At 40.8% G+C, this 18,887-nt stretch overlaps 1 protein-coding gene across 1 annotated transcript in view; it reads left to right on the top strand.

The window, feature by feature from the left end:
- Positions 1 to 491: 491 nt before the first annotated feature.
- Positions 492 to 18,887, top strand: part of ANKRD28 (ankyrin repeat domain 28) — a gene marked incomplete at both ends in the record, with an annotated part of 160,977 nt that continues 142,581 nt past the window's right edge. The window contains one exon of the mRNA XM_079705039.1: positions 492 to 793. Coding sequence (XP_079561165.1) covers positions 767 to 793 — 27 coding nt within the window. The remainder of the gene's footprint in view (positions 794 to 18,887) is intronic.

The raw sequence follows: 18,887 nt of genomic DNA on the forward strand, positions 1-18,887 counted from the left end.
CCTGTTCGCCACCCTCCCCTCGCCGCTCCCAGGAAGGCAGCAGCCCCCAGGTGCCCACCTCTCACCCCCTTTCCGGCCCCTCACCCAGCCCCTGCAGTCTCCTCCGGCTTTGGGGAACGTTCTGCACGCTCCCTCCACGTGCGAGCCCCTGGCAGTTACCCCTCTCTTCCCAGGACCCGCACCTCAAACCCGGGCTCCTCCCACCTCGCCCAGGGCGCGCGCCCAGGGCACCTGGCCGCCCCTCCCCCGGCTCCACTCCCTCGCTCGCCCCCGCCCAGTGCGCCCGGCTCCGCGCCCACCCTCACCGCTTCCTCCCCCGCCCTTGCCCATCCGGGAGGCGGGGCCCGAGCGAGCGCGGCGGCGTGGCCAATGGGCGCTCGTCTTACTCTGGCCTCTCCCCCGCGCGGCCGCCAATCGCGGCGGGCGGTGGTGGTAATATTGTGGAGTGGAGTTTGGATGCCGCGGCTGCCGCGGGCTGGAGCGGGGCGGCCGCGGGGGCTGCCCGGCTGTCTCGGGAAGGGGGCGTGAGGCGGCAGCGGCTGCGGAGACAGCGGAGGGAAAAAGGAAGAAAGGAAGGAGGAGGGCGGGGAGTCCTCGAGGAGGAGGTGGGATCCTCCGGTTCCTCACCTCTCGGCTGCGGAGGGCGGCAGGGAGGCGGCGCCGCCCCCTGCCCGCGGACTCCTTAGCTCACTGCCGCCGACCCGTCGCCTCCGGGCGCAGGCGAGGCTCCTGGGGCGGGAGCGGTGGCCGGGCGGCGCCGACCGCCATGGCGTTCCTCAAACTCCGCGACCAGGTAGGCGAGGGGCGGCAGGCCCGGGGGTGGGAGGGAAGGCGGGAGGAAGGGGGGGCCGGCGGTGTGGGCCGCTGGGCGCCCGCTCGGCTGGGCGGTGCGAGGGAGGCGGGGGCACCTCGGGGGTCGCGGCGGCCCGCCTGTCAGCGCAGCCCGGCCGGGGGAGCCCACGTGCCGCCTCCGGCCGCCGCCGCCGGAGGGGCGGGTCCGTGCTCGCGCCGGGCGCCCGCGTCCGGGTCCGCGCCTCCTCTCCAGGTGAGGCCGGGGCCTAACAGGTGGCTTCCCGCAGCCAGGCGGGGCGCTGCCGGCGGCCGTGACCGAGGGTCACGACCTTGCTGGCTTGTTGGCGTCGCCGGCTAGTTCGAGGCCGACTCTCTGGGTCAAAGGAGATTTTGCTCAGGGAGTAGTTATTCAACGTGCAAGTTCCCACACTTGTTTTCTTCTGACATCTTGTGCACCATCTTGGTTACTTTTCTTGACTCAGGAAGAGCTGATACAAGAATACCTGAAGTGCGGTAAACTGTCATGACTCTTGGATTGAGGAAATATTTTGTGTCTAGGAACGAAATCGCAACTGTATCAGAATTACTTGTACACCTGAAAACATGGAACGATGGGCAACAAGGCTTTCAGGAGATGCAAAGGTTTCCAAACACCTGAATCTCTCCTTGAAGGAAAAGGGAAATTAACGTGTGAAATATACCGAATCGCAGTAGACTCCTTAGTGCTGAGAATTTATCTTTGCCATTTGTTTTTCTGAACAGAAGATAGTGAACAGATTTGAAGGGAAGGTAATTGCATGTATTGGGAAACTATTCCGAAAGTGAGTTCCCCTTTTGAAAAACAGTGGGGTAAAAACTTGAGGTATATTTTTCAATGTTGTCTCTTAGTGAATATTGTACCTTAAATTCTGAATCTAAGTAGTGTCATTTCATAAGTGACTTTTCTGTTTAGGCTGATGGCTGAACTTGTGTATCATTTGGTATCAGGAAGTTTTTAGTTGGTGTTAACATCATCAGGACATGATACTTGGAAAAACTCTAGTGTTTAGTCAAGCTTATACTTTGTATTTCAAATTGTGGAACTGCATTGTCCAGTATGATAGCCACTAGCCACATGTGGCAACTTAAATTTAAATCAACTTTAATTTTATTATTTATTTATTTTTGGCTGCGTTGTGTCTTTGTTGCTGTGTGCCGGCTTTTCTAGTTGCGGCGAGCGGGGGCTGCTCTTCATTGCGGTGCACGGGCTTCTCATTGCAGTGGCTTTTTTTGTTGCGGAGCACGGGCCCTAGGTGTGCGGGCTTCAGTAGTTGTGGCTCTCGGGTTCTAGAGCACAGGCTCAGTAGTTGTGCACGGGCTGAGTTGCTCCTTGGCATGTGGGATCTTCCCGGACCAGGGCTCGAACCCGTGTCCCCTGCATTGGCAGGCGGATTCTTAACCACTGCACCACCAGGGAAGTCCCTAACTAACTTTAATTTTAAATAAAATAAATTCAGTTCTTCATTCCTGCTAGCCACATTTCAGGTGCTCCGTAGCCCCACGTGGCTCTTGATTATGGTATTGGACAATACAGGTGTGGAGCATCTGTATCATCAGAAAGTTCTGAGGGGCAGCACTATTAAAGAATAACAGGTAAAGCATAAACCAATTCCTGTACAGTTAACGCACGTTGTACTCTTAATGGTGTGTAACTCAAGATCCAGGGTCTCCACTAATCTTTACCAATCTAATGGCACCTTGTGGTTCCATAACTTATAGTTGAGGTAACAATTTTTGTTTTGTTTCTCGTCTTACACTTTTGAAGAAAGTTATTTGGATTATGTGTGCTAGAAATTTGGTGAACTTTTGGGAGAGCATCTCATTTTATTCGCCATCAGGTTTAAACAGAAACAGGATTGTATTTTCAGTTGGACATAAAATCCAATTGCACCTTTGCATTTGTGTATTTAGGAATTGCAGTTGTGAAACAATTGTGATGCTACTCCAGTTTTATATAATATCTACTAATACTTGGTGGTAAAGATGATATGTAAAATGTCACCTGTAAACTTGAAGGTATTTGGGCAAGTTAATGAAGTGGCATGGCTGGGGGTGGGGGGGTGGGGAAAGAACCTTGGGGTTTACCTCTAATAAAGTACTAAGGAATTGGCTCATTTGGTCTTTCTTTTGGAAGACATGTAGAAATGAGTTTGTTTTTGCCTGGAAGAGAATAGCTGCTTTTAGAAGTCATTTTATGTGTTGATATTTTATTAGCTGTTAAAAGCGATGGTACAAATGAAATGGAATGCAAATACTATTTTAACCTTCCCATCTACAGGACAGGCAGTTCAGCTAGACGAATTATTTTATTTGGAGGAAAGGAGATCTGTTTAAGTACACAGAATTTTAAAGCTGAAAGGTAGTTGACATAGCATTTAGCTCAGTCCTCATTTACACTTGAGCTAGGAGGTAGTAGAATCTACTTTTCTGTGTTATTTCCATCTACACCTTGTATTTTGCTTTTTTCCATCTTTGTAAGTACAGTCTATTGCGTAGAAGCTAAACGTGGGTAGGGGTTGCTTTTCTTTGTGCACATAAGCATCAGGGGGGTTCTAGATGGTTTAAACATAAAATCAGTGAGTAAATAAAGCAGTTTGTTTTCATATCCAATCAATGACAATGAGTAAGACAGCTTTCCCTCATTTTGTGCCAACACCAGTATGGGGGTAAGAAGTTACTACTGTGCTATTTTCTATTAGTAGGTGAAAATAACTTTCAATTGTAAATGAAATGAAAAGAATTTGTTTCCTGTTTGTAGGAAACATCCCTGGATTTTTTTCCCCCCACATAAAAGTGTTTTTTATAGGAGCACGAATCTGTAACAGTTGCAGGGTTTTATTCAACAGGTGTCACTGTCAGGTTTTTTCTCTTTGCAGTTACTAAAAATGTAATCATACATGGCTACATTTAAAATTTATTTTCCGGCTTTATTGAGATATTATTGATATATAACATATGTAAGTTTAAGGTGTACAGCTTTGATTTTATACATGTATATATTGTGAAATGCTTACCACAGTAAGTTAACACTTCCATCCCCTCGTGTAATTACCATTCGTGTGTGTGTGTATGTGTGTGGAGATAACATTTAAGATCTACTTCTCTTAGCAGCTTTCAATTATGTATATATAATAGAGCATTGTTAATTATAGTCACCATGCTGTACATTAGATCCCCAGATCTACTCATTTTATAGCTGGAAATTTGTACCCTTAGACCAATTACAGGCTTACATTTTATCAGCAGTGATTCATAGTATGCCCTACTAAGAAAGGTAGATGGTCTTTGTTTGGCTCAGGGGTAACAAACTCACAACTGGGGAGCTAAATGCAGCTGATACTTGGCTTCAGTATCTAGGACACAATAGGGAGTGATGGGGATCATGGCAAATAGCAGGTATGTTAGCTGCTGCTCGCTCCAGGCCATTGTTTCTGTGCAGGTGTGCCTAGTATTTTTAGAACTCCAGTTTTTTGTAGGAAGCCAGAAACACAGATTCTTATGAAAAATTTCTATTTATAAGTGTTGGCAAGTTGGTAGATAACATTGAGAAAAATTCAAAGCCGTGGTTTTAAAAAGGGGGACCAGTTTATAACCACTAGTTTAGATCAGCTTGAGGAAACAAACTATTATAAAATTAGACTCCTATTAGAAAACAGTTTTCTCTGAGATAAAATAGCCAAAATGGTCATAAACTTAAAAAAAATTGAGATATAATTTGCATACCATGAAATTCACCCTTTTAAAATGTTCAGTAGTTTTTAGTATATTCACAAAATTGTACAACCATTACCACTGTCTAATTCCAGAATATTTTCATCACTCCAAAAAGCCATTAGCCGGACTTCCCTGGTGGCGCAGTGGTTAAGAATCCACCTGTCAATGCAGGGGACCCGGGTTCGAGCCCTGGTCCGGGAAGATCCCACATGCCCTAGAGGAACTAAGCCGTGCGCCACAACTACGGAGCCTGTGCCCTAGAGCCCACACTCCGCAACAAGAGAAGCCACCGCAATGAGAAGCCCGCGCGCAGCAATGAAGACCCAGTGCAGCCAAGAATAAATTAAAAAATAAAAAGAAAAAGTCTTTAAAAAAGCCGTTAGCAGTCACTCCTTGTTCTCCCCTCCTCCTACCTCCTGGCAGTCACTAATCTACTTTCTATCTCTATGAATTTGCCTGTTATATTTCATATAAATGAAATCATACAGTATGTGGCCTTTTATGTCTGACTTATTTCACTTGGCATAATACTTTTAGCATGAATCAATTAGAAATTTCATATCGTGTTTAAGACTTTCTAAAAAAGTTTCTATACTTTTGTGCTGTTTTATTGCCTCTGGTAGTGTGCATGTGTATAGTCTGGATGTTGTTTTTTTCTGTTTTCTGAGTTGGTTTTATAACTCAAGTTAAACTTTGTTTGCAGTAGTGCTAAAGGATAATAGTTTTCACATTTGGATTATTTTTGTGTAGGAGCATCTTTGTGTTCCCTCCTGGGTTAATGGTCATTAGGTAAGAATTCTTGATATATTGAAGGTTTGTTTTTTTTTTTTTTTTTTTTTTTTGCGGTACGTGGGCCTCTCACTGTTGTGGCCTCTCCTGTTGCGGAGCACAGGCTCCGGACGCGCAGGCTCAGCGGCCATGGCTCACGGGCCCAGCTGCTCCGCGGCATGTGGGATCTTCCCGGACTGGGGCATGAACCCGTGTCCCCTGCATCGGCAGGCGGACTCTCAACCACTGCGCCACCAGGGAAACCCATGGTTTTTTTTTTTTTTTTTTTGAACAAAGTTGGCATATCAACGAGTAGATATTGTGTGGATGAGAATAAATCACTGTTTCAGATAGTAAGTTCTCACTTGTCAAGCATTCACTAAGGGTAGAGCATTATTTGACTTTTCAGTAGGAAAAAAAACTAGATGATCCTTGAAAAATCTTATAATTGGGGATACTGAATGTATGAAATGCCCGAAAAACACTGATGCCCATATGTTCAAGTATTCCATATCGAATGTCTCTTTGCTTTGTGTTGGAGATTGTGGGGGACACAGGGTGCAGTAGCTACCATCTCTGCTCCTAAGAATCTTATTGGCTAGAAAATGAGCAAAGACATGCATAAATAAATGCACAGCGTCTGAGATACTTCACATGAAAAGGTTTATAGAAGTTGAGGAAAAACATGGAGCATATTCTTCGGAAATGTAACTAATATATAATTCAGAAATAAGTGTGTTCTATGTTTCTTGACTTTTTTTTGAATACTTTGTGTAATACAGTGTAGAACATGGAGTGCTCCATAAGAGATGGAGATAACATGATTCCGAATTCAGAAAGGATCAGATGATCTGATTGTAGGCAGAGGGAAACCCTCATGGCAAGGGAGGTATTTTAGGTCCACAGAAAGGGTTTGTTGAGAGCAAACATTTGGGCAGGAAAGCAACAAGAGGGAACCCAGAAGGCAAGCCAGAAAAAGAGCATGGTATATTTCTGTTGAGATAGTTAGGAGATAGACCCGATTGGTGGGTGTAGTTGGAAAGGACTGGAGATAGATTAGTTGAATTAACAGTGACTACATTATGAAGTACTTGGAATACAAGAAGTTTGGATGGATCGGTAGGTGATGGGAAGTCTAAGCTAGGCTGTGAAGAGCTTCAGGGAGAATGTGCATATATGTACTTTTCTCAAGAGGGTTCATAGTTTTATTAGATCTTCTGAGGGGCCCATGACACCCCAAAGTTAAATAAACGCTACATTACAGGTTTTAGAAGAGTAGATTATAAAAGACAAATAGGGACACCCAAGACTGGTTAGGTGGCTACTGCTGTAATTCAGAACATATGTAAAACCTTTTAATTTAATATAAACTGAGTATATTAATTGCTAAGCCAAAGTTTGACTGGAAATGAGCACATCTTTAAAGGATCCTTATAACTGTAATAATGACTCACTTATGCATACAATTATGTCTTATATTCATATAACAATTGATAATTTTTTTGTTGCATAGTCCCACTAGGGTCAATCACACATTAAAATGCAATTGAACATTGATTATGGTAGTGAAAAAAAAGCAGATAATCCAAGTAGTTAGGTTTGGGTTATATTAGGTTTTTCGGCATTTTATTTCCTTTTCGTTTTTCTAGTCTAATGTAAAATTCATATATCTGGGCTAGACTGAGATGCCCCTGGAAAATGTTCTGTGCCTGGAGAAAATAGGTTAGGATTAAGCCTTTTTGTTCTGGATAATGTATCCTGTGGACAGTTCACATCAAGCCAATCACTGAGTAATACTTCTAATTTAAAATGAAAATTAATGAAATCTCCAGTTATTTAAACCAATAATGTTTTAAAGTGTTACAGTATATTGTACACGATGATTGAAGTTCTCAAGTACTTAGGTTTGATTTCTACTCCTGTCCCTAGCCCCAGTTCTTTGTTATACTATTAAGGGATTCATCTACCTTCCTTATGTGATACTGATTTTAAGAAAAGTTGCCAGGATTCTTTGTGTATACTGGTTGTCATACAAAGCAAACTCTAGATAGAATTACTACTCCCACAGCTAAAGTTCACTTTTGCGCAGTAAATTTAAGTTCAGATTCTTAATTGGTGATGGTTTCATCTTTGATTTATTATAAAGTTAAAGGTTATGTCTTTTCTACTCTTGCGGATTTAAGGTCACAGATAATATTAAAGCATGCAGCACAGGACAAGATATTTAAAAAGGGAAATTAGGAAGCAGTTGTTTCTGACACAGATGCTTGTTCTGGAAGCCTAGAATGCAAGTTATTACAGTTGAACAGTACATTTAAAAAAATAAATTATTTATTTTTGGCTGCATTGGATCTTTTTTGGTATGTGCTGGCTTTCTCTAGTTGTGGTGAGCGGGGGCTACTCTTCATTGCCGTGCGCGGGCTTCTCATTGCAGTGGCTTCTCGTTGCGGAGCACAGGCTCTAGGCGCACGGGCTTCAGTAGTTGAGGCACACGGGCTTCAGTCGTTGCGGCACGTGGGCTCCAGTAGTTGTGGCTTAAGGGCTCTAGAGCGCAGGCTCAGTAGTTGTGGCGCACGGGCTTAGCTGTTCCACGGCATGTGGGATCTTCCCGGACCAGGGCTCAAACCCGTGTCCCCTGCATTGGCAGGCGGATTCTTAACCACTGCGCCACCAGGGAAGTCCCCTCTTTTCCTTTTGAGGGAACTCTCGGATTAAAAATGATGAAAGTCAGAAAGGACCTACTTAGCTATCTTTAGCATTGTATTTTTATTGGTCTAAATTAATTAGGATAAAATCAGATAATTCAAACAGGACTTTGAAAGATTTTATATATGTGTGTAGTGTGGATGTGTATGTAGATGGGTAAACAAAAGGCATCTATGTTGGATAGTTCTCTGAATGGTGAGAGGTTTCCCCCACTTTTTGACAGCTTATATGCTAGGTGGTGTCTAGTTCCAAGAGTGCCAGATTGGGTCATGCCGAGAGTGAGAATAGTGTCCCTGGGAGAACTTTATAAACAGCAGGGCAAGTGACATTCACATCCTGGAGAAATGGAGTTAGTTGGACTTCAGAGTTAACAACAGCTGGCTTTTAAGGGATGTAAAAGCAAACTGCAGCATGAAGGGTGGGCAGTGGAGTTGAAGCCAGCTGAACAGATTGGAACAGCAGGTGTAGTATTAGTCACACAGAGCCAGTAAGTAGCCTAATCCAAGGTATAGGCAGGTAGTTAGCAACCAGCACGTCTGTTAGTTGAATGATTCAAATAGGTCTGGAATCAAGAGACTTTAGTAGACGAGGGCTGGGGGCTGTAACCTTGCAAACATTCTCATTTGATACTGTAGCGGGGACAACAGAGGGAACGTGGTGGGAGTATTTCCCAACTTAGAAACTAGTCCGGCATTGTAAATGAAAAGACGATACAGGTGTATTATAGAAATGTTTTGGAAGATTGTGTATATGTTAAATAATGGTTAATCCACCTTGTTATTTTAAAGAAGCTGCGAATTATTTTAAATAGCCTCTTAATAAAACAACTTATTTTTAGTCTTTTATCATAAAGCTGAATCTCTATATATCATTTTCACATAAATTTAGATGTACCGACTTGATTGTGTAACTATTACAAATGATCAGCAATACATGGATTATTTTGTGTGTTCTGATGTATTACTGGTTTAGAACCTTCTGTGTTTTGGCTATTGAATTATTGCTTTTAAAATGTTGCTAATCAACCTGTGTGTATTTTCTTTCCTTACTAGCAATGTTCCACCTACCTATGACTCCAGATTCTATTATACTCAAAAGAACTCCTTACCGGCTCACTTTCTAGTTTCCTCAAAGTCTTGGAGCCACAGTTTTGAACTTGGAATTCCTTTTCTCTGACCATAACTTCTTTCATCGTTGGTTGTCCCGTCTTTTCACCCACAATGAAGTTGAGCTTTGCTGTTTTGGAACCTACTTCACCTAGTTGGTTAAGTTCAATTTGGCCACAAACTGACCTCTTGAGAAGTCTTGAGCTCTTAATTCAAGCAGTATTGGCTAGGGTAGTGTTTTCTGAAGTGTGGGACAGCTTTTCCTACTGGTGTGTTTCTTGAGATTTTACGGGGTGACCTGTCTACTTGGACTTCCAGGTGTTGACCCACATTTCCTTGCTTCTAGTCTACTCAAGACCATAGCCTGGTGTCCTGCTTCAGTCTCACTTTCCTCTGGCCTGTTTGGGGGTTTCCCAGCTCACTTCATTGTACCCTTTCGTATTAACCATCCCTACTCAGCTTTCATCTCTGTTTTTCCACCTCAGCTCCTTTCTTAAATCCTTTGCCACCCTCAGTTCCTAACTTACACACACCTCAGTCTCTTCCCCTTCATCTCGGTCTGCTGCCTCTTGGAATTTGTCCTTCCTTTGCGTTCCCACCCCTTCTCAGGCTGTGCTGTCTTCTCAGCAGGCCTTGAGTCTCGGTGGGCACTTTACCCACAGTTCCTCCCATTGGCGCTGTTAATGTCAGTCTTACATTCTTATCCTCTACCTTTTCTACTCTTGTCTGTAGCCCCAGTGTTACCCTCTCAGGTTATGCCTTCATTCTATCCTGTGGCTTTGTTGGGCAAAAGAAGCAAATGACTTAAAGAAAAGGTTAAGTAAATATTAGTAGATGTCATTCATAGATATGGAAAACAATTATGGTAGTCTTAATTGAATGTCTGGAATGCTGGAACATATACTTTTAATTCTGGCTCATTTATTTATTCCCTCTGTGACCTTGGGCAAGTTATTTCACTTAAGTTTGTGTTTCCTCGCCTAGAAAAGGGTGGTAGTTGTGTCTAGCTCACTGAATTGTTGAATTAAATGAGAGTGTGTAAAACCCCTGGCACATAATTGGCACTTGATAAATGGCAGCCACTATTGTATTGAAATACTTTGGCTTGGGACTTAGCTCTTCCACTTTCTTACTGTATGACCTTGGGCAAAGAAACTAAATCTGAGCTGGAATTTGTTTTTAACATCTTTTTTGAGATATAATTCACAAAACCTGTACATTAAAATAATTTAATAATGTATAAATTAAATAATGTACAATTCAATGTGTTGTTTTGTTTTGTTTTTAGTAAACTCACAGGGTTGTGCAACTATCAACCACAATCTAATTTTGGAATATTTATCACCTCAAAAAGAAGCCCTGTGCCAATGAGCAGTTACTCCCATTACTCCTGACCTCCCCTCCTTTCTCTTAACCTTAGACAACCACTAATTTACAGGTATACCTCAGAGATATTGCAGGTTTGGTTCCAGACCACTGCAATAAAGCAAATATTGCAATAAAACAAGTCACGTGAATTGTTTGGTTTCCCAGTGCATGTAAAAGTTATGTTTACACTGTACTGTAGTGTAAAGTGTGCAACAGCATTATGTCTTAAAAAAAAAACAATGTACATACCTTAATTAAAAAATACTTTATTGCTTAAAAATGTGAACCATCATTTGACAATGCAGGGTTGCCACAAATCTTCAATTTGTGTAGATGTGTGTTTTAATTTCGCTTGGGAAGATTCGTATGAGTTGCTGAATTGTATTCTGTTTAATGTTTTAAGAACAGCCAAGCTATGTAATCCCTTTTGTGTGTTGCTGGGTTTGGCTTGCTAATTTTTTTTTTTTTTTTTTTTTTGCGGTACGCGGGCCTCTCACTGTTGTGGCCTCTCCCGTTGTGGAGCACAGGCTCCCGACGTGCAGGCCCAGCAGCCATGGCTCACGGGCCTAGCCGCTCCGCGGCATGTGGAATCTTCCCGGACCGGGGCACGAACCTGTGTCCCCTGCATCGGCAGGCGGACTCTCAACCACTGTGCCACCAGGGAAGCCCCTAGTTTTAGTTTTTTAAGGACTCTCCATACTGTTCTCCATAGTGGCTGTACCAATTTACATTCCCACCAACAGTGTAAGAGGGTTCCCTTTTCTTCATATAACTTTTTTTTAACCATAGAAAGGATATATAAGAGGTTTTTGTTTTGATTGTTGTTTTTTGGGGGGGTTTGTTCTTTTTGTTTGTTTGTTTTTGCTTCTTAGGAAAAATTGAAGAGCAGAAAACTTACTTATTCCAGGTTTTTGGTACCAGTTTTTCACAGAAGTATAAAATGAGAGGAAGAGAAGTCCTCTCCCTCAGTCTTGCCAGATTTTGTTGTGAACAATCCTTGTGACTGTCAACTTGTCAGTGGATGTTTTTTTTCCTTTGAATAACTTCTGCAGGAGGCAACCTTTTTTTTGGACTATTCTCTGTTATTGCCTGCGTTTGCGTTTAGGAGTGCAGGATCTTTCCCCTCCATTTATAAAATCATTAAACTGAACCATTTTCAAAAGTTTGACGTAGTGTTTTTATTGAACTCATGGAAGTTGGAATTGAAGCTGTGAGAGAATTTACCTATTTAGTCTTGAGCTTATAATTTCCCAAAGAGTAAGGGCCACAGTTTTGCCCAGTACTAAACACGTAACAAGAAATTTAGGTGTGTAATTTATATCATAGGCTTCCTGAATACTGAAATGCAAAAGAAACATTTTCACCTACCGCATTCAATAATTTGATACTATTTACTGATATTGGTGAGAATGCAGGAAATTGGTTCCATTACACTGTTTTATTTCCCTGTGGTTCTATCTGAAATAATTCTCTTTATATGACTATATTTATGGTCTGTCTCCCTCTACTGGAATGTGAACTCTAAGAGGGCAGGGACCGTGTCTGTTTTTTACTTCTGTATCCCCATCACCTACAGTAATGCTTTGCATATAGTGGACATTCAGATAATTGCTGGATGAGTAAAGAATTCTGATTAAGTGTATCTGAGATGGGACCCTGATACCTATATGTTTTTTAAAAAGCATCTCAAGTTATTTCGATATGCACTTCCAAGGCTGAGAACCACTGGGCTATTTTCCTTCTCTGACATGCAGTAATGTGCATAAGGTACAGAAGATATATATGTATATATGTATCCTTACTGAAAGATCATTATTAGAGGCTTTCTCCACTCTTGAAATTGGGAAAACCTGACTGAGTTCCCTAGAAAGAAGAGTTTAATTCAGTATTGTTTTCCAAGTATTGTTTGCAGATAAGACTCAGAATGGACAGTTGCTTTCCACCATCAGATACTTAAATTTAGGAGTGGTGAGAAGAAAGCTAGAATGGAATTTATTACCCCCCACCCCCCATTTTTAACAACAACAAAAGGCAAGGTCAGGCTTCCTAGATGACTTCTCCAAAACAGTGATTTTCAGTGGTGGGGGATGGGGTTTCTCTAATGACTGGGGACATTTTTGATTGTCATAACTGGGGAGGGGGAAAGGATACTACTGGCATCTATTGGATAGAGGCCGGGGTGGTGCTAAACATTCTACAGTGAACAAGAAGACATCCACCCCCAACAAAGAACCACCTGCTCTACAGTGTCAGTATTGCAGAGGTTGAGAAACCCTGCTTTAAACAAGCCGCTTGGAGAAAGCATTAGTAGTTACTGTTGAGTTTGGCAATTATGAATGCATGGAGCCTGTGTGTGTGTCTGTGTGTGCGCACGCGCATGCACACATACCCGTTTTTGGCCCTGGGCAAAACTGAATGTCTGTGTAGAGAAACCTGTATGTGTGTACAGGAAGACCTTGTTTTATTGTGCTTTGCTTTACTGCGCTTCGCATATATTCCGTTTTCTGCACCTTGAAGGTTTGTGGCAACCCTGTGTCAGGCAAGTCTGTTGGCGCTATTTTTCCAACAGCATTTGTTCACTTGGTGAATCTGAGTCACATTTTGGTAATTCTTGCAATATTTCAAGCTTTTTCATTATTTGTGATGGTTATCTGTCATCAGTGATCTTTAATGTTATTGTAATGTTTTGGGGTGCCACGAACCGTGCCCGTATCAGACGGTGAACTTAATCCATAAATGTGTGTGTTCTGACTGCTCTCTCTTCCTCTTCTCTGGCCTCCTTATTCCCTGAGACACAACAATACTGAAATTAGGCCAATTAATAAATAGCCCTACTAATGGTCTCTAAGTACTTCTTGAAATGAAGAGTCACACAACTCTCACTTTAAGTCAAAAGCTAGAAATGATTAAGCTTAGTGAGGAAGGCATGTCAACAGCCCAGATAGGCCGAAAGCTAGGCCCTTTGAAGCAATTAGCCAAGTTGTGAATGAGTGCAAAGGAAAAGTTCTTGAGGGAAATTAAAAGTGCTACTCCAGTGAACACATGAATGATAAGAAAGCAAACAGTCTTATTGTTCATATGGAGAAAGTTTTTTTTTTGGAATTGAGGTATAGTTGATATACAGTATAAGTTTCAATCAACATAGTGATGCACAATTTTTAAAGGTTATACTCTATTTTACAGTAATTATAAAATATTGGTTATAGTCCCTGTGTTGTACAATATATCCTTGTAGCTTATTTATTTTATTTATAGTAGTTTGTACTTCTTGACATAGAGAAAGTTTTAGTGGTCTGGATGGGAGATCAAACCAGCCACCACATTCCCTTAAACCATAGTCTAATCCAGAGCAAGGCCCTAACTCTCTTCAGTTCTGTGAAGGCTGAGAGAGGTGAGGAAGCTGCAAAAGAAAAGTTTGAAGCTTAGCAGAGGTTGGTTCATGAGGTTTAAGGCAAGAAGCCATCTCCATAACATGAAAGTGCAAGGTGAAGCAGTGAGTGCTCACATAGAAGCTGCCACAAATTATCTAGAAGATTTAGCTAAGATAATGAAGGAAGCTACACTAAACAATAGATTTTTGATGTAGGTGAGCAGCATTCAGTTGGAAGAAGATGCCATCTAGGACTTAATAGCTGGAGATGAGAAGTCAGTGCCTGGCTTCAGACCCTCAAAGGATAGGCTGACTCTGTTGTTAGGGGCTAACATTGCAGTTAACAATGCAGCTAACATTGAAGCCAATACTCGGATTCTGAAAATCCTGGGACCCTTAAGAATTATGCTCTCTACTCTGCCTGTCTTCTGTAAATGGAACAACAAAGCCTGGATGACAGCACATCTGTTTAAAACATGGCTTACTGAATATTTTAAACCCACTGTTGAGACCTGTTCCTCAGAAGAAAAGAATCAAGATGACTGCTCATTGACAATGCACCTAGTCACCCAAGCGCTCTGAGGGAAATGTATCAGTACAGTGAGATTCATGTTGTTTCCATACTTGCTAACACAACATCCATTCTGCAGCTCAAGGAATAATTTTGACTTTCAGGTCTTATTATTTAAGAAATACATTTTGTAAGGCTATAGGTGCCATAGAGAGTGATTCCTCTGATGCCTGTGAGCAAAGTCAATTGAAAACCTTCTGAAAAGGATTCACCATTCTAGGTGACGTTAAGAACATTCATGATTCAGGGGAAGAGGTCAAAATATCAACATAGACAGAAGTTTGGAAGAAGTTGGTTCCAACCCTCATGGATGACTTTGAGGGGTTCAACACTCCAGTAGTGGAAACAACTGCAGATGTGGTGGAAACAGCAAGAGAACGAGAATTAGACGTGGAGCCTGAAGATGTGGCTGCATTGCTGTAACCTCATGATAAAACTTTTAACAGATGAGTTACTTACTATTTATGGGTGAGCAGAGAAAGTGGTTTTTTGAGATGAAATCTCCTGGTGAAGAAGCTGTAAAGCTTGAAATATTGAAAGTATATATACAGTTTTTCACTTTTAATTTTGAATAATGCACCAACATAAATAACCCCCATAAACAAAACTCTTTGAGGTCCTCAATAATTTAAAGGTGTGAAGGGGTCCTTAGGCCAAAATATTTTTGAACAGATGGTGTCCTGAGATTGGTTCCTCAGACACTGTTGAATCTATGTTTGTGTCTCTTGTTGGTTTAGGCTTCCATAGACTAGAAGATTTAAATTCCTTGGGCTTTGATAGAAAGTTCTGGCTTTTTATTTTGACCTGAGTATGTTTTTAATGTATAAAATATATAGCAGAATTTTCAAAGGTTAAATTTTGAGTTCATAGGGCTACAAAAGCATTACTTGTAGATTAGATGAGTGGAGAATTATATCTGGAAGAATGACAAAAAGAATCACAGGAAATGGTAAATTATTTTGGAAAGGTTACAATAGACAAATGATTGTGGAAAAAGTGTCATTTTATGCGAGTCTTAGAGAAAAATTATGAATAGGTTTAGCAAACACCTTAAGTGTAGGAGACTGCATCCCCGTAAAAAAGGGGATGTGATAGGAGCGTTTTAATTATTAACACACACACTAGAGCTTTATCTAACCATAAAGAAATAATAGGCTTTCTGTTTCCTTAAACACTGAAAATAAGCTCTGTAGGTTTGAGTGAATTGTTGGTAGGTTACTATGTTTAAGGCAGCATTTAGGAGAACCATACTGGAAGTGATTTAGAGGAAAAGAGACTTTCCATAGATATTTTCTTATCTATATAAAATAATTAGCATTACCCTGATTTATTAGAAGCCTGGTCTTAGTTAAGCCTTGTAAAGGGTAAGTTTGGCTTGTGACCTAAACAGTATCTTTGGGGTCAATGAATAAGTGTTGCGTGGTGTGCAAAGCTGTGGAAGATCCAGAAGAAATCAGGGAGAAAAACTTGTCAAGAGTTGAGTTAACAACTTAAAGACAGTGATCTTTTCCCCCTAGATATTAATATTTTGGTTAACCCGATTTTGTAAATGTTATTTTTCTGTATAGCATTTTAATCCCTAGGAGGCTTGTAATCCTTTGAAGTGACCCATAGTCATTTCATAGTGGGGATTAGGAACTAGATTGTTAGGAAAGACCACAATTTGTTTTTCCTCAAATTCTAATACAAATAATACTTTAGCATTAATACTTGTATACTTAATTTTCACTAGTTAAATGTGAGGAAGTTCTGTCTTTAAAAACTTCCCTTGAAAAAGAGTTTTTTCCTCATCACCAAGGTACTTTTTTTGAAACGTTTAAGTAGATATAGTTACCTTTTAAAATTCCATGTTAAATATTTTTTTAGATCAAATGATTTAAACTTATATTCCTATTTTATCTGAACAATAGCATGATATATTTAGGGGCATAGGTCTTCATAAATGTTTTTTTGTGTGTGATAGAATTCATCAGAATACTATTTTACCACTGGTGTTAAAAAAATTTTCTCATTCCAAAATTAATCAAACAAAAAAATATATTACTCTAAACTCCTATTCATTTATATAAAAGCAAAAAATTATTTTTCTATTTATTTTTCATTATGGTAAAATTCACATACATAAAATTTGTCATTTTAATCATTTTAAGGTGTGTGACGCAGTGACACTAAATACATTCACATTGTTGTGCAACTGTCACCACCACCCATCTCCAGAACTTTTTTTATCTACACACATTGAAACTCTGTATGTATTAAACATTAATTCCCTATACCGTTTATCCCCCAACCTCTTACAAACACCAGATATCATTCTGCTTCCTATAAGTGGATCATACAATATTTGTCCTTTTGTGACTGACGTATTTTACTTAGCATAATATCTTCAAGTTTCATCCATGTTGTAGCATGTGGCAAAATATCTTTAAGGCTGAATAATAATCCATTGTATGTATATGCCACATTTTAAAAATTCATTAATCCATCCACAGACAGTTGGATTGCTTTCTAAGTGTCCACTAGGCTCTCGTGAGTAATGGTGCTGTGAACATGGGTATGTACGTACCTGTTTGAGACCCTACTTTCAGTTCATTTGGATATATCCCCAGACGTGGAATTGCTGGATCATATGGTAATTCTGTGTTTAATTTTTTGAGGAAATGCCATATTGTAATTGTACATTGATGGCTGTACCATTTTACATTCTCACCAACAACACATAAGAGTTTCAATTTCTCTGCGCCTCACCAACATTTGTTATTTTCTGCCTGTTTTTCTGTTTTCTTTATAATAGCCATTCTGATATGTGTTAAGTGTTATTTTGCAGTTTTGATTTGTATTTTCTCAATGATTAATGATATTAAGCATCTTTTCATGTGCTTATTGCCATTTGTATATCTTTGGGGAAATGTCCATTTTTTAATAGGGTTGTTTTCATTTGTTACTGGTTTGTAGGTCTTATCTGTTCTGGATATTAATCCTTCATCAGACACATGATTTCCAAATATTTTCTCCCATTCTGTAGGTTACCTTTACACTGCGTTTATAGTGTCCTTTCATGTACAAAAGCTTTTAGTTTTTATTAAGTTCCGTTTATCTACTTTTTCTTTTGTTGCCTGTGCTTTTGGTGTCATGTCCAAGAAATCATTGGTAAATTCAGTGTCATGAAGCTTTTCCCATTTTCTTCTAATAGTTTTATAATTTTAGCTCTTGCGTTTAGGTCTTTCATCCATTTTGAGCTGATTTTTGTATATGGTGTAAGGTAAGGGTCCAACTTCATTTTTTTGCACGTGGATACCCAGTTTTTCCAAAACCATTTGTTGAAAAGACTGTCCTTTCTCCTATTGAATGGTCTTGGGACCCTTGTTGAAATCTGTGGACCATATATATGTGAGGGTTTATTTCTGGGCTTTGTTCTGTTTCATTGGTCTATATGTTTGTCTTTATGGCAGCTCCACACTGTTTTGATTACTGTAGCTTTGTAGTAAGTTTTGGTTTTTTCTTTTTCAAAAAATTTTATTTATTTTATTTTTGGCTGTGTTGTGTCTTCGTTGCTGCACGCAGGCTTTTCTCTGGATGTGGCGAGCAGGGGCTACTCTTCATTGTGGTGCACAGCCTTCTCATTGTGGTGGCTTCTCTTGTTGCGGAGCACGGGCTCTAGCTGCGCGAGCTTCAGTAGTTGTGGCACACAGGCTCAGTAGTTGTGGCCCACGGGCTTAGTTGCTCCGCAGCATGTGGGATCTTCCTGGACCAGGGCTTGACCCCATGGCTCCTGCATTGGCAGGTGGATTCTTAACCACTGTGCCACCAGGGAACCCCTGTTTTTTTCCTTAATTTATTTGTTTTTCGCTGCATGGGGTCGTCACTGTTGCATGCGGGCTTTCTCTAGTTGTGGTGAGCAAGGGCTACTCTTCATTTTGTTGCGTGGGCTTCTCATTGTGGTGGCTTCTCTTGTTGTGGAGCACAGGCTCTAGGCTGCAGGCTTTGGTAGTTGCGGCATGTGGGCTCAGTAATTGTGGCACACAGGCTCTAGAGCTCAGGCTCAGTAATTGTGGCACATGGGTTTAGTTGCTCCACGGCATGTGGGATCTTCCCAGACCAGGGCTTGAATGCATGTCCCCTGTGTTGGCAGGTGGATTCTTAACCATTGCACCACCAGGGAGGTCCCTGTAGTAAGTTTTAAAGTAGGGAAATGTGAAACCTCCAAGTTTGTTCTTTTTTTTTTCAAGATTGTTGTGGCTATTCAGAGTTCCTTGAGATTCCATATGAATTTTAGGATGAATTTTTAATCTGTAAAAAGATGTTGTTGGGATTTTGATAGGGATTATATTGAATCTGTAGATTACTGTGTGTAGTGTGGACATTTTAACAATATTAAGTCTTCCAATCCATATCTTTCCATTTCTTTGTTTCTTCTTTAATTTCTTTCAGCAGTGTTTTTTAGTTTTCAGCA

This window comes from Hyperoodon ampullatus (genome assembly GCF_949752795.1).
Source record: "Hyperoodon ampullatus genome assembly, chromosome: 5".
NCBI lineage: Eukaryota > Metazoa > Chordata > Mammalia > Artiodactyla > Ziphiidae > Hyperoodon > Hyperoodon ampullatus.